This window comes from Scyliorhinus canicula, chromosome 20, assembly GCF_902713615.1.
Source record: "Scyliorhinus canicula chromosome 20, sScyCan1.1, whole genome shotgun sequence".
Lineage (NCBI taxonomy): Eukaryota > Metazoa > Chordata > Chondrichthyes > Carcharhiniformes > Scyliorhinidae > Scyliorhinus > Scyliorhinus canicula.
This window is the reverse complement of record NC_052165.1, coordinates 30,709,209-30,733,441: the sequence shown is the minus strand read 5'-3', so window position 1 is coordinate 30,733,441 and position 24,233 is coordinate 30,709,209. Positions and strand designations below refer to the sequence as shown.

Sequence of the window (24,233 nt, the reverse complement as noted above, 5' to 3'; positions counted from 1 at the left end):
TCACAGACCCAAGCAGCACCAAGGGAGACACCTCAGAGACAAGCATCGAGGTGGCTTCACAGCTGTCAGCCCATACCCTCCATCAGTGCAGATATTTACACCTCGGTAAGATTAACTAGTAGCTGTGTTGTTCCTCGTGACTTAATAAAGCTCGTAGTCTCAAATGTGGAGAAGATGCTTTATTGTGAATTCGTTCTCTCTTCAGAGCTGTTACCTACGGCTACCTCAAGTGTTTCTACTGGTGTGTTTGTGTCTTGCTCCAAGTTCTGCCCTCTGTGAAGTGTGTCCTCACTTCCTGTCCCCGTCTATTTATATGGCTCTCCCGTGCCCCCTCTAGTGTTTGCTCAGTTGTATTGCATCTAGTTAACTTGTGATCACCACAGTAGCTAGACTTCTGGGTCACTCACTGGTAGACACCTCACAACTAAAGAATAAACAGTAGGTGGTGGGAGTAACGTCCCAGGGATTGGCACTCGGAGGGAAGCTAGAGCCCAGGGTTCCGCTGAGCCTCTGGCCAATGGCATGCCCCTGGGAACGGTCATCACAGAGCTGCTGGAGCAACAAAGGCAGAGTCATGAGGATCAGGAAGGGATAACAGCATCCCTCCTCGGATTGCAAGGCTGACTGGAGGAGTCCCACAGTCTTCTTTCCAAAATGCGAATCACAAACAAAGCTTAAAAACAGCAAATCAAAATGTGATTAAAGGGGACAATAAGACAGCCCAGCCCCTGCAGCACCCAACGGGAACGGAAGGTCTCAAATTTGCCCGTGGACACTGCATGCCCCCTCTCCACAGACACATGGTCGCAAATGTAGCCACAGTAAAGCGGCAGAAAGTACTTCCAAAGGGTTCACTATTGGGCACCAATCAGTGGCACACTTATGCATTGCAATGTTGACTAAACTGGCACACGCTGACTTATCAAGGAAGGGTCAGGGAGCTGATTGGGAAACTGGCACCCCCTTGTGGCAGGTGAGGTACACCTGATGCATGTGATGACTGCAATTTGTAGTCAACTTGACCTTTAGGGGCCACTCAGTCTCCCAGCTCTCATGGGCTGTGGATTAAGCAAGTCTTCCGACTTGTTCAGCCAGTTACCCATACACCCATAACCCTTGACGGCCTGACCTCTATAACCAGTGGACTTGGACTTCCAGATAACTCATGCCCTCTGGATTCACAGTGTGTGGGTTAATTTGTACACGTCCTTCTCGTGAGGTCTTTGAGGCTGGGTACTACGCCTTGTCAGAGTCCTCCACGGGACGCCATCCAGTGACCTCACAGATGTCCCCTGTGCTGACCCTGCTCTCACCCACTTTCCAACTGCCACTCTGGAAGGGCTATCCCTCAGCGCTGATACTGGAAGAAGCACCACGACGACACAGGAAACAATGTCTGCATATCAGCCGCCAGACCCCTCGAGCTCACAGCCATGAAAAGCCGCTAAGGCATGCGACCGGCCCCAACCCTTCGATATATCGTGACTGAACCCTGGTCACATTGAATTTATCTGTGTCCCCCTCGTCCTCTCTGGTGCCCTCTGTAATTGACACCTTGAAGGGTGATGGGGAACCGAGGCTGTGATTCTCTGAAAACGTGTCTAAGTGTTGACGCCGGCGTAAGCACCGGAGTGTTCCATGCCGGCGTCAACGGGCCTCTTGGCCCAGCGATTCTGTTACCCACAGGGGGCCAGGGTGGTGCTGGTGTGCTCTGCGCTGCTCCAGCTGCCGTATGCTGCCCTGCTCTGTTCGCTGCAGGTCTGCGAATGCGTGCTGCGGCTGCTTGTGTGCCGGCACTGCGCAACATGGCGGAGCCACACAGTGGACTGGCGCGGAAGAAGGTAGGGCCCCCCCCCCCGGATCGTGCACGCCCGCCGATCAGTGGCCCCCGATCGTGGGCATGACCATTGTGGAGGCCACTCCGGGAGTCTGATCCCCCCTCCCCAGGCCAGAGTTCCCGCTGGGTGGAACCACATTAGGACCACGCCGGCGGGAACTCGGTCAGTCGACCGCGGAGAATCGCCATGGGGGCCTCTTTCATCGGCCCCCGACCACCGCAGCATGGCGCCCATTCTCCGGTCGCCGGGGAATCGCGTCCCGGCGTCGCAGGTCATCTCCGAATCCTGGCCTGAGTGCTCAGCTCTGACACAGAGTTCGGAGGTGAGGTGTCAATGTTCTCATTATGATAGGGCTGTTGTATATCATGCCGGTGTGACATTACGCCAGCTGCCGATGAATATTTAGTGAGGGGGTGCATGTAATAAGACGCTAATGTATTGAAATGAGGTTCCCAACCTTCCGTGAGGAATTCGCGTTTCGCCAGTGCTGGGGGGGCTTGGAAAATCGGAAAATGCAATCTCACCAGTGCGGATCATGTTTCCTGATTCTCATCGTACTTTGTGCCATCATCGCTATTCTCACTGAAGGCTAAAGAGGTCTGAAAATTTCCCCCTAAGTACCTTGAAAGAAATGATTCCTTTGGTATGCTGCAAATAGCTGTTTTCATACAATAAAGAAATCTCTGACATAGAAGACCCAGAGAAGTGATGCTCAATATGTTGTTTGTTTTGAAGTACATGCACTGGAGAACTGGTCCACTGATTTTGGTCAATAGTTTTCAATCCTCAGTCTTCAACACGTTTCTATTATGCATCAGTAAAACCTCACCAGAGTTTGATGGGAATTAAAACTGATTCCCCATATGTGGGAGAACAAAGCCAAAAGTCACACTCACCAGCTAACAGGAAGTAAAACTTCTCCTCGGGTGCTCTTGGGGCTCCGGCTGATTTAGGCACGCCATTGCTTCCACTTACTGAAACATAGAGTGCCTTCTGGACTCCACTGAGCAGTCACGTACGTCGGAATATTTCTTTAAACCATTTGTTAGACTTTACTCTGGCAATTCTTTCTCTCTTTAACCAAATGGTAGTGACTGGATGGTCAGGTAGAGCAGGGTCACAATTCATCACAATATTGTCGAGGATAATGTTTTAGCCCGCAACATCATTGGCTCAGTGATGACAGGGTTATCAGTGCTTTTCTATTTACAGCATAATTTCAAGATCGCACTTGTATTTGAAAAGCTTGTTGAGATTGGGCAAATAAACCCACGATACACACTTTGGGGGGCAATTTTAACCTAACTAGTCCAATGGAAAACTAACAGGATCCAGGTGGAAAACTGGGTTTTACAACTGGTTGACTTTTGAAATCAATGGGGAGAGATATTGCACAGGCTGTAAAACCAACGTTCCAACCAATCCCTTGGGTTTCCTGCCCAGCAAGTTAGCTTTGAATTGCTTCCTGTAGTGCGTCGTTACGCTGTTGCAAAAACTGAAATAGAATGCCTGTAATTAGATTAAGTACCAAATGCTGAAGATACTTATTGAATTTTTCTGGTCACTAGTTATACTGTTGCTAAAAAGTAGAGGCAGTGCTAACTTTAGGAAGTACATTAAGGTCATCCCAGTCCTAATCTCATCGCAACCACGGATCAGTGCATAAGATTAATGGTCGATGTGGGGTGTACACAATGGGGTGTGACCGTATCCACTTATCCCCAAACTGTTAGCCCCGGTTACCTTGCCGTAAGGAGAACATTGTAGACATTTCCCCATTGGGAAGCAGTGAAAACAAGTTGCAACATGTTTGTTTCTTGCAATTCTTTACGTCAACGTGATATGAGCTGAGTTTACTCGACACTGAGGCCTTAACACTTATTCCATTTACTTGCTTAGAATGAGAACTTTATTCTATGATAGATTTATATTAGAAAAGTAAAAACTATTGCATCATAAAATTCTGTCCTGTGCCTTGAAAATATCACAATAGGACCATTTAAATAGAAACAAAAGAACCTTGGTTAAAATCAAAACTAATGGCACCGACCTGGTTTAATAGAATAATCATACAAATATCTTTAAGAAAACACTGAGGCTACCCAGAAGATAAAGGGAGGGTTTGGTGTAAGGTAATGGAATATTTTAGAGATTGGGCACCCAATGTTGTCAATCAGCACCTCCAGATCAGAAACGGTCTGGGTAATTGGAGTTCAAAGCCCACTTCACTTTGCCCTCATAAAATGCCCAGCACCAAACGGGGAAGAATGTGCCAAAGTTATTTGTCCATTTGATACCAGCCATCCTGTAGTTTCTCAGTGAGATTGCCTATGTATAACACTAACAACTTGTATTTTTATAAGAATTACTGATGAAGTATACATTACTGACTCTTTTGCCTGCATCTCGATTCTGGCCCTATTGCAGTGGTTCTTAGCGCAGTATCTTAGGACTGTTTATAGAACAAAATCGCAAGGTGCTTCACCGGAGTAATTATCAAACAAATTTTTGACAGTGTCAATTGGTGCTAAAACATGAGGCAGTGTGGTGCTATGGGCTGACTTGTCACTAAGAATTGGCCGAGCTTCATTTCACTTCGAAGCTTTAAACTCTAGAGCATTTCAACATTGATTTCCTTTTCAGATGAATACCCAAGCTTAGATTTTCTGATTGGCATTATTTTAAAATTAAAGAGGTTACCGCTGGTGTTAAAACAACATTGATTAGAAAATCTAGGCTTAAGAGCCCCTTGTCCCTCAAGCTCTTTCTTATATCTAGTTTAAATCTTTTTGAGTGGCAGAGCTTAATTTAGTTCGTTTATCAGACTTTAATCTATTTAATTGCAAAACAAAAGAATGGTAAAGGCAAGGCCTTTTCACACTTCATTAGGTTTCTTGAAAGTCAAACTTAATGAAAGGTTGGTTTCAAGTCTATAGAGACTTTATTAGGAAGGGTTATCTCCTCATGAGGAAGAACAGAAGCTTATCTTCAATTATTCTTGGTCTAGTGCCCTCTTCTGAATGAAGTATATATTACTGACTATTTTACCTGAAGTCTTGGTTCTACCCCTAGTGCAGTGCCTTTGATGTCTAAATTTAGGTGTTTTAGTGCAGTATCTTTGACTGTTTATAACATCTCTTTTTTATAAATTGTGCATAGTAACAACAAATTGAGGTCAATAAGGAATAAACTACTGGCTCCATTGGTTTTGCTGACACACTATTAAAATTGCTTAGTGCTAACAATTACGATTTGGATTTAAAATGTATGCACAATAGCAGGTTACGGAGGTAGCATTTGGAATAGAAAATGTTGGAATATTTCCTCCATTTTAACCCTTATGAATGCCTCATTCCTCTGCACCCTGTTAAATAATGGCATATTTAATTAACAATGCAGGGCAAACGCAGAATCAACTTCCACTTCCTCCACAAGAACCTTATGCCAGGGTAGCATGTGATACTGAAAGGGCTGCCCATTAGGAAGAAAAGGGGTAATGTACGACGCGGTGTTCATGCAGCTGAAAATACTGATTTATCCTTATTAGAACCCTGGATATTTGTCTGAGGTTTGACATATCTATCTCCTGAAGTGGTGAAATTTCTGACACTCAATTCCAAATGCACCCTGGAAGCAAAATCAGGTCAGCCCAGATGTTTAAATATCAGTCTCCTTCTCAGAAGAAATCCCCAACAGCATCTGGGGACTAACTTCTATGTCATCAGTGCCACTATCACAAATGTCGTTCAGTTCTGCATCATTCGGTGGCGCCTTTGCATTCTCCTCTTCCATTCTCTTCTCCTTCTCTAGGAGCCGGTAGTTGATGGCATTTGCAATGAATAAATAGATACTGGCCAGTATCACGATGCTTCCACACACTGTGTACATGTACCTATAGTCTTGAGTTATGTCCACCAACAATCCTGAAAGACAGTAATGATGTTCTGTATGTTTAATAAATGAATTGGCAACTGCTGCAAAGCATCAAAAATAAGTCTATGAACAAATCAAGTAGATTAAAGGGGCTTTGACAAGGAAATTAATTAGGAAGCCGGTTTACAAAGCCAGGCCTGAATTTTCTGGGGTTTTATTTGAAATGAAAAATGAAAATCGCTTATTGTCACGAGTAGGCTTCAATGAAGTTACTGTGAAAAGCCCCTAGTCGCCACATTCCGGCGCCTGTACCGATTTAACATCGGTGCTAACTCTGTTGACTTTAAGTATTTCAAATGAGTATTCACAGAGATCAAATTGCCACATGGCTCCTTTGGCTTTTTCAGTTTTATCAAAAAGGAAATGAATGCAGCACCATCCCATCCTTCACCGATTGAGACATTGACCCTGACAATAACTAAGGTAGTAAGAGAAGCAGGGAACAGACTTAGCCGCTTGCAAACCTGGAAGCATGGATTTCCCTGGAAATCATGCTGAATTTAAAGGTAGCACCCGATTTGAGATTTTTCACATTGCTTTCCTGGTGACAGCCAGCCAGACTAAGAAGCTATTGGGCTGTAAGGTGGAGCAATTAAAAACAAAGTCGCCATAGTCCCAGATGACCAGAGGCTGCATTCCCCTATGAGGGGGAGAGCTGACTGGTGGCAAAACAACTTGAGGATCACCACACCTCAGGCAAGGGGCAAGGTTGAGAAGGTGGGACCTTCATGTAAGGTGGAGCAAAGCATAGGTGGGTCACCCATGCATATTGATAACAGGCTTGAACTGGATATCGGCGGTCACAAGGGGTAGAACTGTAGAGAATGTCGTCGGGCCATATGGCTCACATTGAATGTATCACTATTGTACTGAAACACCTCAGAGTGCAACCTGATATATGTATTCAATATAAATCACATTGCACCGCTGTAATGACCATTTTGAAATGTCTGTAATGTTTCTTTGACTGTATTTAAGCACCTCAGAGTGCAACATGATGTACGTAGAGAACTTGAATATTTTTGCACTTTGAAGGGCTGGATTGTATGGTCCCCCGGCCGGATGTTTCACAGCGGTGCGCCGTTCACTGGTCAGCTGGTAAAGAGAATCGCAACAGCCGGAAAAAAATATTCTTTTGGATATTTTACAAGTAAAGTATATTTTTGCAAAAAAAGTCACAAGGTGAAATTGAGTCGACCAAGGGGGCGAGGTCTGATCAGATGAAGGATTGGGCATCGGAAGTCAGGTGAGGAGTGAGTCATCGGAGGTGAGTTGCATGTCAGAGGTTGGGAGAGGAGTAGACATCGTAGGTGAGTTGCATGTGAGGGCAATGTGAGATCAGGAGTTTAGTCGGACATCAGATTTTATGGAGAAGATGCTCATCAATGATCTGATCATGGATTGGAGGTTGGGTTGGCTGTAAGACGATTGAAAAGATTGAATCAAGAAGTTCTTTAGTGGTAAATCTGGGGTTCTGGGACAGTGCGAGATGGGGGAAAGGATTCCTTTGCCACTTGGTCTACAAGCAAGCCTGGAAGGGCCTTTATTTGTTGCATTCAGCTGTTCTCACGTTAATGCTTTGTTGGAGAAAGTAAATTGAAAAGTCAATTGAAAAATACATCTTAGAAATACCTTAACATCTCCTCAATGGAAATCAGTGTTCTCTTTATTAGCACGGTTGGAAATGGGTTGATTACAAAATATAATAATCTTTAATCACCGTGTTTAGTCCAACACCTATCAATAGCCTGCTTCGCTGGTGTACGGTAGTCAGTTTCTTACAGGCAGAACGTTTTTAAAAAGTTGCATTTTGCACTTAAAAAAGGCTAAAATTCCATAGCTTCCTAATTTGCCATTAAATTGCCACAATTAGCAGAATCTCATCAGTGATTAATTCAACCGGGGCAGGGGTTAGCATGGACATTTTGTTGGCCGGGCCACTTTCTGTGAAAGATTTTTCAAACCGGCACAAAAGATTGCAGAAGCTCAATTTGTCCTGGACATAAGGGGAGTTGATGATGTGGTGGTTTTATATAGCTAGTAATTCAGAGACCCAGGGTAATAGCCAGAGGACTGGGTTTTATCCCTCCACGGCAGATGGTGAAATTTGAATTCCATAAAACTCTGGAATTTGAAGCCTAATAATTACCAGGAAACCATTGGTGTAAAAAAAAACCATTTGGTTCACTAATGGACCTTAAAGAGAAGGAAATTTGTCGTCCTTACTTGGCCTACACGTGGCTCCAGATCCACAGCAATGAAGTGCTGTTCAGTTCAAGGCAATTAGGGATAAGCAATAAATGTTGGGCCAGCCAGTGACTCTACGTCCCATTAATAAACAAAACCTTGAAATTGCTTGATTTTTTTTTATTGCACTGTTTTGAGTGAACCTCTGCTCCTTGATGAATAACGTGCTCCCACTTTAGTGAGAAGAAAAAGTAACAAGAGTTCAATGACTATGCAGCCTTGGCTCTGTATCATTGAGAGGATCGACAAGACATTGTTGCATTTTGATTTGAAATTTAATGGAGGACGATCATTTGCTCATTTATTGGAATTTGCCATTGACACTTAAACTGGTGGGAAATGTACATATTGGTGAAAGGATATCATAATTTAGCCTCATCACCCTGGAGTGATGTTACACAGACCCTGCAATGGTGGAACAAGGCGAAAGGGGCAGGCGGAGAGGGGCGGGTAATGGCTGGGGGAGGTGAGGCAGAGGCATGTCAGGTAGGGGAAGGGGGTGAGATGACAGACAAAGCCACGTCCCTATGAGAAGCGGGCGAGGATGAGGACCTCCTTGGTCCTCTGGGCATGCCGGTGTCTTGCCGCCACACCTGTCCTTCATCCTCCAGCTGCTCCCGCGAGTCCTCCCTGGGCTCGTCCTCCAGCTTATCCTGGTCCAGCTCCTCGTCCTCCTCCTCAGACCAGGTCGCATGTTCCTCCTCCTCCACCTCCAGAACGCCTTGTTCCACTGCAATTCACATATCGCCGCAACCGGTCCACAGCAGAAGCCATTTTCCTGGTCCTACACTCATCCCTCGAGCATCTCAACAACAAGGACTCCTACATCAGACTCCTATTTATTGACTACAGCGCCGTCTTCAACACCAAAATCCCAGCCAAGCTCATATCAAAGCTCCAAAACCTAGGACTTGGCTCCTCACTCTGCAACTGGATCCTAGACTTCTGACTCATAGACCACAATCCGTAAGAATAAACAACAACTCTTCCATAATACCTCTCAATACTGGGGCCCTGCAAGGCTGTGTACTTAGCCCCCTACTCTACTCCCTGTACACACACGCCTGCGTGGCAAATTTGGTTCCAACTCCATCTACAAGTTTGCTGATGATACGACTATAGTGGGCCGTATCTCGAATAACGACGAGTCAGAATACAGGAGGGAGATAGAGAATTTAATGGAGTGGTGCAGCGACAACAATCTCTCCCTCAATGCCAGCAAAACTAAAGATCTGGTCATTGACATCAGGAAGCTAAGTACTCTACACACCCCTGTCTGCATCAACAGGGCCGAGGTGGAGATGGTTAACAGCTTCAAATTCCTCGGGGTGCACATCACCTGTCCTGCTCCACCTAAGTCGACGTTACCACCAAGAAAGCATAACAGCGCCTATACTTCCCCAGGATACTAAGGAAATTCAGCATGCCCACCCTAGCTCTTACGAACTTTTACAGATGCACCATAGAAAGCATCCTATCTGGCTGCATCACAGCCTGGTATGGCAACTGCTCGGCCCAGGACCGCAAGAAACTTCAGAGTCGTGAACACAGTCCAGTTCATCACACGAACCTCCTCCCCATCCATTGACTCCATCTATACCTCCCGCTGCCTGGGGAAAGCGGGCAGCATAATCAAAGACCCCTCCCACCCGGCTTACTCACTCTTCCAACTTCTTCCATCGGGCAGGAGATACAGAAGTCTGAGAATACGCACAGATTCAAAAAAAAGCTTTTTCCCCGCTGTTACCAGACTCCTAAACGACCCTCTTATGGACTGACCTGATTAATACTACACTCCTGTATGCTTCACCTGATGCCAGTGACTATGTATTTACATTGTCATAGAGTCATGGAAGCGGGTCCTTCGGCCTAACTTATCCATGCCGCCCAGTTCCTATCACTGAGCTAGTCCCACTTGCCCACATTTGGCCCATACCCTCTATACCCACCTTGCCCATGTAACTGTTTAACTGTTCTTTATAGGAAAAAAAATGTACCCGCCTCTACCACTGCCTCTGGCATCTTGTTTCAGATGCTCACCATCTTCTGTGTGAAAAAATCTCTCCTCTGGTCTCTGTTGTATCTCTCACCTTAAACCTACGCCCTCTAGTTCTAGACTCCTCTACCTTTGGGAAAAGATGTTGACTATCTACCTTATTTGATCAATAAAACCTAGCATGCTGAATGCCTTCTTCACCACCTTGTCCACCTGCAACTCCACCTTCAAGGAGCTATGAACCTGTCCCCCTAGATCTCTTTGTTCTGTAACTCTCCCCAATACCCTACCATTAACTGCGTAGGTCCTGCCCTGATTTGATCTACCAAAATGCATCACCTCACATTTATCCAAATGAAACTCCATCTGCCATTCACAGGCCACTGGCCCTTGTGTTGCCCTATTATGTATTTTCTTTTTATTTTATTTTCTTTTATGATCCATTTGAGCTTCTCGCAGAAAAATACTTTTCACGTACCTAGGTACACGTGACAATAAACAAACAAGTCCAATCCCCGCTGCTATACCAGGTTGTGGAAGGCACAGCGGAGCACCACAAAGCAGGTGACCCTCCCGGGGGGGGGGGGGGGGGGGGGGGGTGTACTGCAGTTTATTACCAAGGTGGTCGAAGCATTGGAACCGCATTTTCAAAAGTCCAATGCACCGCTCAATGACAGCCCGGGTGGCCACACAGGCCTTGTTGTAGCGAATCTTCGTATCGGTCTCCAGCGTAATTAGCCAGAACCTTAATAGGTACTCCTTATCCCCAAGTGCCAATTAGTCATCCTGGGGTGTCCTTCAAAGACTCCGGGGATCTCCGACCGCCCAGAATGTAACTGTCGTGCACAATCCCTGGGAAGCATGCGCACACATCCATCATCTCAAGGTGGTGGTCACACACAAGTTTAATGTTCAGGGTGTTCATTATTTTAATGAAGGGCGTTTCCAAACGCTCACTGCGTGCAAGGAGAGATTAGTGCCATTTATTACCCATGGACCTGGGACATCCTTGCAATGGTGGAGAATCCTCCTGCCCAGGCATTTTGATGGGCATGGTCCAGGTCAAAGTTTATATAGTCAGCTGCCCAGGCAAACAGGGCATCTGTAACTTCATGGATGCACTTGTGGGCTGTTGGTCAGGATGTGCCATACAAGTCTCTGACTAAACCCTGGAATAATCCTGAGGCATAGAAGTTCAGGGCTGCAGTGACATTGACGGCCACCGGGAGCAGATATCCTCCTCCCTGTTGTGCCAAGGTCACAAGGACACGACACAAGTGCCGTACCGTCCCTTGTTGAGGTGGAGCTTCCTGCGGCACATGTTGTCCAACATCTTCTCAAAAAATCAGCGACACCTGTACACCTTGGGCCTTCATTGGCCTCTCCCTCTGGGTCCCTGGTTAGCCTGATGGGCAGCCAGGTCCTCAGGGTGTGGGGCTGGCCCATGCACTTTGGCTGTGCTGCCTTCTCAGGCACCTGGTCACCTGGACTGCAAATGCCACTGCGAGGGACGCTGCTGCGGGGTCCACAATATCAACCATCATGTGATATCTGTAAGTAATCGGAGAGTGGAGACCGACAATCCGTTTGGGCTTCTACCCCAGTACCCTAGAGGCTCTCAGGCCTTCCCACCCTTACATTCCCTGCCATCTGTCAGGGTGCCGTCCAATGAGGCAGTTGTGCTGGGGGACCCCGCCCTGCACATGCACCTCCAGCACTTCCTCAATGCAAAATCCAGACCCCAGATCCCTGCCGGAGAATTACCTGAACCGGGTATGTTCTCTCCCTGATCCACACACCCATCCTCTGGTGGGATGCCCTCAGTGTTGAGGCACAGCTCTTGGGCGGTTGACTGTTGGCTGCTGTTTCTGTGGTATTGATGCCTCCAGTGTTCACGCAAAGGTTTCAATGTCTGATTGGGAAGCTAGGCAATAACTCTCGCCTGGAAAATGGCACATCAAGTCACGGGAATCCAATTGGAAGCTGTGGAATGCTCACATAGCTGACATTGCCAGTTTATATTAGCAATGGCCTTCAGCTGTGCAATCAAAGGCCTCTGCAATTAGCGGGAGTTAAAGTGACCTTCACCATATTACCGCGGACAGGGCTCTGTCCTGGGGGTGGTTTTTTTGGTGGGGGGGGGGGGGAAACGACCGAAGGGCAGCAACTGAAGTTGCCTCTGGTATGGATATACACGATCTGGGGGGGTGGCATGTTGGACCCGTGGGAGCTGAGCTCATCACCCCCCAGCCCAGGGGTGACCCCCAACTGATGGTGACCGACCCTCCCTCCTCCGACCGGCCCGTCCCCTCAAGAGGATCCTCCACCTGCCCTGAGCACTGAGGCAGCAGCCCCAGTGCCACCAGGCTGATTGCTGGTTTCCAAGAGGGCTATTCACCTCCTCCGGTGCCCACGGCTGTGGGCACTACTGTAATTCATGTTTTTGAATTGGAGTGCTAAAGGGTGCCTGCCTGACCGCTCGCTCGGGAGCTGGTTAGATCCCAGGAGGCCATTCGATAAGGGGTCCTTCCCATTAATGGGATGGAGATTCCCCTTAATTGGTAATAATTGATTTCTCGCCACGCCACGCCAGGATCTGGATCTCATCAATGGGAGCAGGCTGGTTAGATCGCAAATCGATCCGCGCCCGGGTCAGTTCCTGATTTTGGGCCCCCATGAATTAACCGGCTTTTGCAGATTCACACGGGGCACGACCCATTTGTTAGGTGACACCCTATGCTTCAATCCACATTGTTTATCTTACTCTTGTATATGAAAATAACCTGCTGTGTTTACCTAAATTACAATAGGGACTACATTTCAAAGTACTTCATTGGTTCATGCCAAGGATGTGAAAGAAACCTTATAAACTTTAATTTGTTTTTCTGTGACATCACACCAGTAAGTCCATTAGCTAATTCAGCTATCACTTCCAATATGAAAGAATGAATGAAAAAGTGAACAGTGCAAAATACCTAATAAATACAACGATTTCCGGCGGCCTAGTGAGTTGTAAAAGAAAACAAATTTCAAGCTTAAAAAAGAAAGCATTGTCTCACTGAATGTGTTGTGAACATTCCAATTGCATGTTCCGGTTCAGGTGGAGTTTGATCCTAGTTTCCAGCCAGCTGCCTATGCAGGATTAGCCGATATATTCACTTTCATTTTGTCCGATCCTAGAGCATCTCACTCAAAACCAATATCTCTTGACATCTCAAAGCTGCCAATCAATCGCAAAAGCTGCCATCTAACATGCTGTTTGAAACAGTAATATCTGGCTCAGAGTTCCACATCAGAGCAGTGGAAAGCCGACACTGCAGCTTTATAACAATGCAGGAACTATCTTGGCACAAAGGTTTCTGAAGCACCATTATTCCCAAACACACACCCCACCCCACTGAATAAAGCCTTGCTTGTTTGGAGATTCCCTCGCTGCACCTCATGCGGCAAAACTGCACAATGTCTTTCCTTAGTGGTAGAGAAACTAGGAACACTTCGGAAGGAGGGAAGGAAGAAATCAGAAAAGAAACAAAGAAATCTTGCATTACCTCAAGCCGTCCCAAAACACTTGTCATGAAGATGTAGTTCAAGCAGAATAATGATTTTTAATCCACCAGATGGAAACCTGAATTGAACTTTTAAAAAACAGGCATTTTAAAAACACAAAGACTAAACTGGCTTGAACTCACTGTCCAAGATAGCTAATCCTATTTTCAATAGAGTACGTTCCAACTCATTGGGGTGGACTCAGTCTGTTTGCAAAACCCATTAAGGGGAATAACTTCAGGGGAGTGTGAAGGGCTCACAGCTCCTGTCTGATTAACAAAGCAGCCATGGCAATTATATGAGGTATTCAACTATTGGAGATGTGCTATTAAGACTAATTGCTTGGACAGTGGGACCCTGGATAAGTTAGCCTCCTGTCATGAGTTAATCAGATCACCTTCGGAATACATGGGCGCAATGCTCTATTTTTTAAAATGCCATGGCAGTTGGAGGAGGATGACTTGACAAGCCAACCCTTTGTACGATTTAAGCAGATATTCTTTCAGCAGGTTGGAGGACAAGGAGCTTAAGGAGGAGGCCTCCTGCTTCCTTTTTCCTCCAACCCAGCTGTAAGCTGCATCAGGGCTGCATCGGGCCCTGTTCGCTGACTGTGATCATCCAAGGACACCCTGCTGCACATAGAGGTTTCTTTAAAACAGTCCAAGCCAGCACGACCATCTCTTGAAGTACAGGTAAGGTAAAGTTACCATAGTCCCAGATGACCATAGGCTCTTCCCCCTTTGAGGGGGAGAGCTGACTGGCGGCGATTGAACCTGAGAATCACCACACCTCAGACGAGGAGCAAGGTTGAGAAGGCGGGTGTAGAACCGCTAAGGCAGGTAAAAAACAAAGCTTATCTCCCCAACAGGTCTTATTCTCCCCAACAGGTCTTATTCTAGAGGTCTGAGTCCCGCAGTTAAAGGGGAACCCCAACACCCTCATTACCAACAGAGCTCATATTCAGAGGATGTCACCTGGAATCTCATTGTTCTGATAAAGTGACTTTTTTGAGGGTTAGAAAATCCCTCCACTCCACCCACCCCCAAAGTCCAGAGATACATCTATGTCCGTGTCTGCGGCCGATGTAATGGTGCCTTTGGCATCCTAGCCCGGAAACGACCATCTAGGGCTGAACATGTGGCATCCGATGCCGTGTAAATCCGATGCCGTGTACTGAACTAGGGAGCGGCGCTTCTGCGTGGAGCGTCTCAGTGGGGTCAAAGACCCTGCAGTGGCTAGAGCCGTTGACGTTGTTGGCTCCAGTGGTAGCAAGATGTCGATGTTGCCCTCAGAATTAGAGTGCAATGGGTCTTTGTCTGGCATTTTGACGTCCTCTAGGTTTGGAATTGTCTGCTCCACGATAGATGCGCCCGAGACCAACGGTGGCAACTGGGGCGGAGGTGTCAGTTTGAGATGGGGGCGGTTACAGTCTGAAACCTTTGGAATTGAATCCAGCCTTTCCTGGATGAGCCCTTGGAGGTGATCCACATGCTGGTTTGATTTGCGTCCATGTGTCCTTACCCGATGTGAGACCAGTCCAGTCTGGGCCAACACGACACCTAGTGTCCACGTGGCTCCTTCTCCAAAGTTTTGGACGTTAACTGAATACGCCAAACTCCGCACTTGTAAATCCACCCAACCTGCACATCTTTGGACTGTGGGAGGAAACCAGAGCACCCGGAGGAAATCCACGCAGACACAGGAGAACGTGCAGACTCCGCACAGACAGTGACCCAAGCCGGGAATCAAACCTCAGACCTGGAGTTGTGAAGCAACTATGCTAACCATTATCCTACCGTGAAATCCCATTGATAAACGGCAGGAAGACAGGATCGTGCCACAAGCGAATGGTGTCCCACCAAGATAAACGCGGCCGAGGAACTGGAGAATCCAGTCCGCGATGTTTTGCACTTGACCTCGGGGTACCTTACAGCAAAACCCGATGCCTAAAATCCCATTGCCCAGCAGTAATATCACTTACGTTGTTGAACATAAAATTCCTGGCAAAAAAAAAAGAGATGTTCCTTTTGCACTGGGCACAACACAAATGCTTAATATAGAGGATACAAGCGGTGCCAACATGGCTACCTCTGGAGGTGAAGGTCAACAACCTAATAACCCTGTCAAGCAATGAGAACTGCTGACAATCTGTGAAATTATAACCTCTCCTCTTCTGACAATGCAAGTGCTTAGTCATCCCAAGGTCATTTCCTGACAATTGAGTGCTTCATCGGAGTACGAACAGATTCAGTATTGCATTCTGAAATGACAGACACACTTAACGTTCTGACAGCAAGAGGTGCTCAAACATGTAATACTGTCTTGTGGCTGGGTGTGTAATACCATGCCGAAGTAAATGAAGCAACTGTACCTGAAAGGATTTTCTCAGACTATTTGAGTTACCGTGTGAATCCTATTACCTGCATCAGACAGAGAGTAGCAGCTACAGTGTTGATAACTAGGACAGTTAAATGTTAGGGAGCCTAGCAAATTTAGGAATCAGAAGTACAACCATTCAAACTTTCAACCTATTTGAAAAATGTTTTCCTTTTTGTGTCCATATTTTTTTTGTTCTGCTTCTTTTTTAGGCCATCCAATGTTGGTACTGATCAGTGTGCGAACCAGCGGTCAAATACTTCCATCTGGAAAGTAATTGGGTGGGGATGGGGGCACATGTGCAGGTGTATGGGGAAGGAACATGCGAGCAGAACTTAATTTGATGGCTCATTCAAAGAGGTGTGATAGGCACGAGAGGCCGCAGAACCTCCTTCAGTTCCGTAAAGTTTTTTGTTGTGATTCATACCATTTTGGTCAGATCAAAAACATTTCCCATCTTGGACTAAGTGCCGTGGCGGGGGTGAAAACAGGGAGCGTTTCCCACTGTGGGGGCCGATAGGAAACCACGCTATATCTCTTGTCCTGAATTTGGAAGAACTGAAAGGGACTGATGCCTCTTTCCCCTGGCCTCCACTCCCCCCTCCCCCCTCACAATGCTATGGTGTTCCGGGTCCAGGGTGGCTTGCAGCTTTGATCCCAAAATCTGAAGGCAGTCCCAGCATTGTTCAGGTGAGCCCCAACTTCCGCACGGCATATTATTCCTGATGTGTTTTGGACCGGCGTGTTTTCCCATTGATGTCACGGAGGATCAGGTGTGGGTGGAAGATTCTAGTCAGGCCTTCATCTGCAATCCATTAAGGGGATGCAAAATGGTATCACGTCAGCCTCCAGTGGGTTTCTGGATCCACCGTGGTGCGAACCAACGGAAGATCCTGAGGGAAATTCATGCCGGCGTAAAACCGATTTTTAGAGTCCCGCCATATTATCCCCCCTGTCGCCCACTATTGAAACTGCCAGAGGGGGCATGAGAGAATTCTGCCCAAGAACATAAATAGGAGCAGGGATAGACTATACAGCTCACTGAGCCTCCTCCACCATTCAGTACAATCCTGGTTAATCATCTGCCTGAACTCCACTTCCCTGCATATTCCCCATAACTTCATTCACTGAAAAACCAAAAGATATGTCTATCCAAGCCTTAATTATATTGAGGGAGATTCTCCGATATGGAGGCCAAGTGTTCACGCCGTCGTGAATGCTGTCGCGTTTCACGATGGCACGAACAGGGACCGGGCACGACCTATTCTGGCCCCCACAGGGGGCCAGCACGGCGCTGGAGCGGGTCACTTAAATGTTAATCTGATTCTGTAGAAACTACACTGGAATATAAATGTGGTAGTTTAATCAGCATCAGATTCTATCAAGCATTGGAGAATCGTAGTTCAGCAATATAATTGTTTTATTCTTGAGTAACGTTACTTGAAAATTACGTGGGTTAAGTTGCATTACCCATTCTTCAAGGAGAAAGTCAGATCTTAGCATTTTCTTAAGGAGGCCGGAAGTGCGCCATATGGGGAACTTTCATCCTTCGTCTCTGAATGGAAGCAGATTGAGAATGGATAGGGTCTAGCTTAATCTGTTTCAATCATTTTTGCTACTGATTATCCATAAAAAATGTTCCTCCTTTCCAGTTGTGGAGGGGGATTGAATACCAATAAGAAGAAGAAAGAAAGAAAAACATACATAGAAACAAACATAGAAAATAGAAATAGGAGGAGGCCATTCAGCCCTTCGAGCCTGCTCCAAAATTCATTATGATCATCACATTCAATACCCTGATCCCGCCTTCCCCTTGCATCCCTTGATCCCTTTAGCCCTAAGATCTATATCTAGGGGGCGGGAAGGGAGGTGGGGGCAGGGAGAGGAAGGAGGTAATGCCAGGGCCGTGCTTCAGCATTGTGTCAGGATGGGGACTTACATATGGAATTTTTTACACTAGGGCGGCCTTTAAAAATGTCACCCCAATGTTTAAAAAACTAAATTTCTGGCAGGTCAGGCTTACCATTGGTGCCAGTGGCTTCAGAATCACTTTACCCGCCCACTATTGCACTCTGTCAAATACGGGGGAAATTCTGCCCACCTGCATGTTATATGGGGAGAACATTGACTGAAGACAAAAGCACTGCTATTAGCTTCAGTCATTCAAATCAACTTCAAGAGCAATGTGACATCTTGGACCAACAGCTGATGTACAACCTAACAAGTTAGAGCTAATAGTAAAGAGATCAGCTCCATTTGATCCCCGCAGTTTGGTTCAAAATTGGCCCAAGTCCAAGAAATAGAAGATACTGGGTCGAGTGAGTGAAGGGGTTAGGGGGTGCCTTTGGACAGGGAAGGGCAGTTTACATGACTTTTCCATTATACACTATATACACCCTGCCAATGTGGTAACCATACGCAGGATTCTCTGGCCTCCCAGCCACGTGTTTCTCAGTGGTGGGAGATGGTGTACTGTTCGCTGGCGGGATTCTCTGCTCCTGGCACTGTCAATGGGACTTTCCATTGAAGTCACCCCATGCCGCTGGGAAACCCACCGGCGGGGAGTGCACTACCAGGCAGACCAGAGAATCCCGCCTCCAGCGAACGGCCGGAGAATTCCGGCCCACATTTCTACCTGTCTCTCCTCGACCTACGATGTGCACCATTGTGATTAGTGGGAGCTGCGACTTCTCAATAACTTGTCTGGAACAGTACCAGAGATACTCGTGGCAATAACAGGTCTCAACAAGAACACCAACAACATACATTTATACAATGCCTTTAACATAGTAAAACATCCCAAGGCACTTTGTGGAAGAATTATTAATCAAAATGTGACACCAAGCTATATGAGGAGTTATTAGGACAGAGGCAAGTAGGTTTTAAGAAACATCTGCCGTACAACATGTACAACAACTATTACACTTCAAAAAATACTTGATTGGCAGTAATGCGCTTGAGATGTCTGTTGGTCATGAGCAGCGCTATGTAAAGGCATCTGATTATTGTTTTTTTTTCATCTTAAATTACGCGAAAGAGGTGGAAAGGCTTAGGAAAGGAATTTCAGAGCTTAGGGCCTCAGTAGCTGAAGACACAACCCCACTCAGCGAGCAATGAAAATTGGTGATGGTCAAGAGACCAGAATTGGTGGAATACAGATACCTAGAGTGCTGTGAGGATGGAGAAGGTTATAGAGATGGGAAGGGTGAAGTCATGGAAGGAATTGAAAACAACGGTGAGAATTTTAAAATTGAGATGCAAATAATAAGATGCACCAAAGCCAAAAATATTTTGTTTTTCTGGGAGATATAGTTAATTTTGTTTCTTCACAGGTAGATAGGGATTTGTTGGTTATTTTATAGAATAATGAATATCTCGGTTAGAGTAAGATTTGTTACATTGGTAACACCTGCTGTTATAGCACTGTTACTGGATGATGCAGTGTTTTGAAGTACCAATAGCAGGTGAAGTGTAGCAAATTGTCCTGATGAGTGCAGGACAAAAAGCTTCAACGAGACATGTCCTTTTTCAGCAATACTGTACTACTAAACCAGGTTAAAGTCCAACATGTTTGTTTCAAACACTAGTTTTTGGAGCAATGCTCTTTCCTTCACCTGAGGAAGGAGCAATGCTCCGAAAGCTAGTGTTTGAAACAAACATGTTGGACTTTAACCTGGTGTTGTAAGACTTCTTACTGTGCTCACCCCAGTCCAAAACCGGCATCTCCACATCAGTACTACCAAACGACTAATTATAAACATATTGTTCTAATTATTGTTATGCATTTTATGTAGGTCTAATTGTTATTTATAATTACATAGTTCCTTCTATCTGAAGGCTCAAACTCATTTATCAGTTACAATAAGTCATTTAAAACTTCAAGTTTTCAGGTTGGAAAAAAACGTACAATCTTACCACAATATGAAATTCATAGAATCATAGAATTTACAGTGCAGAATGGGGCCATCAGGCCCGAGTCTGCAGCGGCCCTTTGTAAAGAGCGCCCTACTTAAGCCCATAACTCCCCGGTAACCCACCCTAACCTTTTTGGACACTAAGGGGCAATTTATCATGGCCAATCCCCTAACCTGCACGTCTTTAGACTGTGGGAGGAAACCGGAACACCCGGAGGAAACCCACGCAGACACGGGGAGAACATGCAGACTCCGCACAGACAGTGACCCAAGCCGGGAATCGAACCTGGGACCCTGGCACTGTGAAGCAACAGTGCAAACCACTGTGCTACCATGCCACCCATGGAGTTAGAACCCATGTGTTATTTGCTTAAAAAGCACCTTTGTCATTGTCTGTAGTGATATTGAGAACAGGTTCACTAATTTTGTCACAAGTAATGTGTACAGGAGATCACTCCTCGTCTGAGCCACTGAAGTTTTCAACTATAGTTTTACAAATGTGGCAGGGTAGCAATGATTTGAAGGTTGCCTAGTTTGGAGCTTATTGCTTTCAGATGTACAAGTCTGTGAGTGGAGGCCGAAAAGTAGAACAGATGCTAAGGTCTTGTCTGACATTTGTATTAATAAAATGTACGAATGAATACCTTTATTGTGGATAAATTATTGGAATTATTACAGGCACTAGGTCGGTTTTCAGTAAATTCTTTTGAGTCCTAAATCAAACTGTATTTGCCCAGATTGTGACATACCCAGCTGGTGCAGAATTTGAATGTGTCAAAGTGACGCTGCTGTCCAGTTCTGTCCATATATATGTATAACAGGGTGGCAATGTGGAAGCAGCTAAGGAGCATGTAAAATGCCACTCTGCAATGGCAGTCTTTCAGTAAGATTTCAACCATTTTTCTCTCCTTTTGGCCTGGCGCCTGTTTAGAGTGTGTGGCATCTGTGGTTCAGTTGGCAGTAGTCTTGCTGTTGAGTGACAAGGTTCTGGGGTCAAGTCTCACCCAAGACCAGAGCTTAAAAATTGATGCTGGAATTCCATTTCAGCTCTGAGGGAGTGCCGCACTGTCAGTGATGTGCTTTTCTAAGCACTGAGGAGTTTGCTGTTGGAAGTGGCGACAACCAAAACTACCATCAGTGGTGACATTGACGTGAAGGCTAGCAAATTGCATTTATATAGTGACCATAGGGGATCAGTTACCTCAGTTGGTAGGATAGCTAGAGTCTGACGTAGAATAATGGCTGCAATGCAGGATCAATCCCCATAGCTCTTGGGGGCCAGCTCCTAAAAAAAGAGTTAGATATTTTAAAAAAACTTTTAATGGCATCAAGGGATATGGAAAGAAAGTGAGAATATGGCATTGAGATAGAGGATGGGCATGATCAAATTGAATGATGAACAGGCTCGAAGGGCTGAATGGCCTACTCCTGCTCTTAATTTTGATGTTTCTATGCTTCCTCACCTGCTTTTAATTGTGATACCATGACATAAGCCTTGATGAGTAACCTTCAGACAATGAGGTCACTGCATGAAGAACGATAGTGCCTTTCATACTTAAAGTTCCCCGATGAAGTACTGAGGGGATACTGCACTGTCAGGGGTGTCGCCATTTAAACTTGAGCTTCTGTCCATTTCTCAGGTATGCATGAAAGGCTCCTTGGGCAAGAAGAACAGGAGGGTTCACCCCGGTGGACCGGCCAATTATTCCCCCTCAACAAACATGTCCCCCCAAAATAAAATAAAAACATTATCTGATTTTTGACACATAATTTCTGATCTCTGGGACATCATGCCCAGGTGATACCCTCGAGTATGGGAACAGCTGCTGAGCCGTGAAGGAAGAGATTAGAAGGGGTGACAGGGAGGCTTGGTTATAGAGATGGGTTTCGAGAACAAATTTATTTGTCTTAAAGTTGGCGTGTGGTGGAAAATAGATTGGAATGGGAATTCCACAGCCCAGGATAAAGTCAGCTGATCTTGAATGATGGAGTGAAAGAAAAGGATGGAAGGTCACATTTGGAGGAAATGTAGAGAATGTTGCAGACATAGGATGATGCAAGGCCACAAAAATATTTGAAGATGAGGATAATTTAACGTGCTGGTGACACAAAGTCAGGATTGGCCGGCTAGGATGAGGAATTGACAGATTTCTGCAACTGAGAACTGGGGAATCTACACCTTTTGGTGGGTGGAATGTGGAAGGTTAGCAAACAGGACACTGGGGGGAACATGTTCTGGGGTGACAAAAGCATGGTTAAGGTTTTCAGCTGTGCAGGGCTTGAAATTGGGGCAGAAGCAGACAAAAGGGCTGCAATAAAAAGGGTGCTCTTTCCAAGGGCCAGTGCAGAGTTGATGGGCCGAATGGTCTCCTTCTGCACTGTAAATGCTATGATTCTGTAAGAGAGGAATGTGCAATGAGACCAGAGTTTCCTTGTACACATATCAAGGCTGACAAAACAGGGATTGACTATATCTACACTTCACCGTGTGGGCTTCCGAATGGCAGAATTCAAATGTTCAGTACCACATAGGGTTCATCCATCTACCAAATAAAAATGCTTTAAATATCAAAAAATACATTTCAGCACATCAAGCTCAGTGTCTCAGTGAAGTATTTTTTTTAAATAATCTTGATTGTCACAAGTAGGCTTACATTAACACTGCAATGAAGTTACTGTGAAAATCCCCCAGGCGCCACATTCCAGCGCCTGTTCGGGTACACTGATAGAGAATTCAGAAGGTCCAAATTACCTAACAGCACGTCTTTCGGGACTTGTGGGCGGAAACCGGAGCACCCGGAGGAAACCTATGCAGACACAGGGAGAACGTGCAAACTTTGCAGAGACAGTGACCCAAGCCACAAATCGAACCTGGGACCCTGGCGCTGTGAAGCAACTGTGCTATATGCACTGTGCCCATTTGGGCTGGCAGTGCCTTAACTTTTTGTAACTGTTACCTTTTACCAGTATTGCCTCCCAAAATAGTTCTACATAGTTATGACACAGATCCTGGGCAGGATTTTCCATTAGCCGACGCCAATATTGGGAAAGGCAATTGGGCGGAGAATCGGTTCAGACGTCAAAATCGCGGTAGGTGCCGATTTGATGCCAAATCGAAATGCTCCAGCATCTTGACAGCGGGGTCAATGCATTGTGGTACTCATGTACAGTAGACACCATTTGCAGGTCATTAGCGGGCACGACCCTATATTCTCCAGGCTTCCGCCTCCGATGAGCTGAGTTCCCGATGGCGTGGTTAACTTGTGCTTTTAAAAACAATGAAACCGACGTGGCGGTGGCTGAGGGAGAGAGAGGACGGATGGAAGGTGTCAAACATTACCATACTTTACTGACAGTTGTGCCGCTGGCCGGGGGCCCTCTGCAAGGGCCGGGGGGAGTAGTGGGGGGTGGCCAGGAGGTGGGCTGTGGGGTCGGGGTGGACGGGCAGGGAACATCATTTCCGCAGCTGGCAAGGCAGCCATGCAGCTGCACACGCTGCTGACATACCACTTCGAACTTAAGTGCCACGGGTCATATAGGTGTCCCCCAGGACAACACACTGGGTGCCCTCTGGCCCCTGTTGGCCCATCAGCTGTATGGGCACACTCCAGCACAACCAGTGCCATCTTGTTGGCTGAGATGAGTGTGTGAGGATTGTAATGTGTATGTGCTGCTACAGTTTGTCAGCCTCGTGAGTGTCAATCACGGACATGGTGTGGTGGTATGATTAACATAGCTGCCTGCCATTGGTGCAGAACACCGGCTTACCATTGGCCCTGGTTGGTCATGTGCCTCTCGACTGATTGGTTGAGACCAGTCATGTGATCGCTCCCCGATTGGTCGAGAGGCTGAGTTAACCCCGCCTCCAGGGCGAGGTATAAATACCCAGCACGCCCGGCGGTCGGCCATTTACTGTAGTCGACTGCAGGGCTAACATCTAGCTTATTAAAGCCTACTTTTGTACAGCAACTCGTCTCGCGTTCAATTGATGGTTCATCAATTTAATAAGCTAGAATTTTGAAGATGGAGCTCCGGTTCAAGCCCGAATGCCTCCGCATCAGCCTGCAAACTCAGAATGCTTCAGAAATCTTTAAACATTAGCTGGCATGTTTCGATGGTTACCTGGCGTCCGCAAACTGCCCCCCCACCATGGCACAGAAGCTTCATATCCTCCACTCCAGCGTGGGCATGATAGCCTATGCGATGATTGCGGATGAAAAAGATTACGACGCGGCCATGGATAAGCTGAAAGGACAGTTTCTTAAACCGGTAAACAGAGTATTCGCCCGACATCTGCTGGCTACCAGACAACAGCTCCCCGGTGAGTCATTAGACGATTTTTACCAGACCCTCGCTGTCCTGGGGAAGAATTGCACCTGCCTC

General features: G+C 46.3%; 1 protein-coding gene across 3 annotated transcripts in view; it reads right to left on the bottom strand.

The window, feature by feature from the left end:
- Nucleotides 1–3,719: 3,719 nt before the first annotated feature.
- Nucleotides 3,720–24,233, bottom strand: part of LOC119954722 (monocarboxylate transporter 2-like) — a 177,178-nt gene continuing 156,664 nt past the window's right edge. For all 3 annotated transcript variants that reach the window (XM_038780230.1, XM_038780229.1, XM_038780231.1), the window contains exon 5: nucleotides 3,720–5,761. In XM_038780230.1, coding sequence (XP_038636158.1) covers nucleotides 5,496–5,761 — 266 coding nt within the window. In that variant the 3' untranslated portion in view covers nucleotides 3,720–5,495. The remainder of the gene's footprint in view (nucleotides 5,762–24,233) is intronic.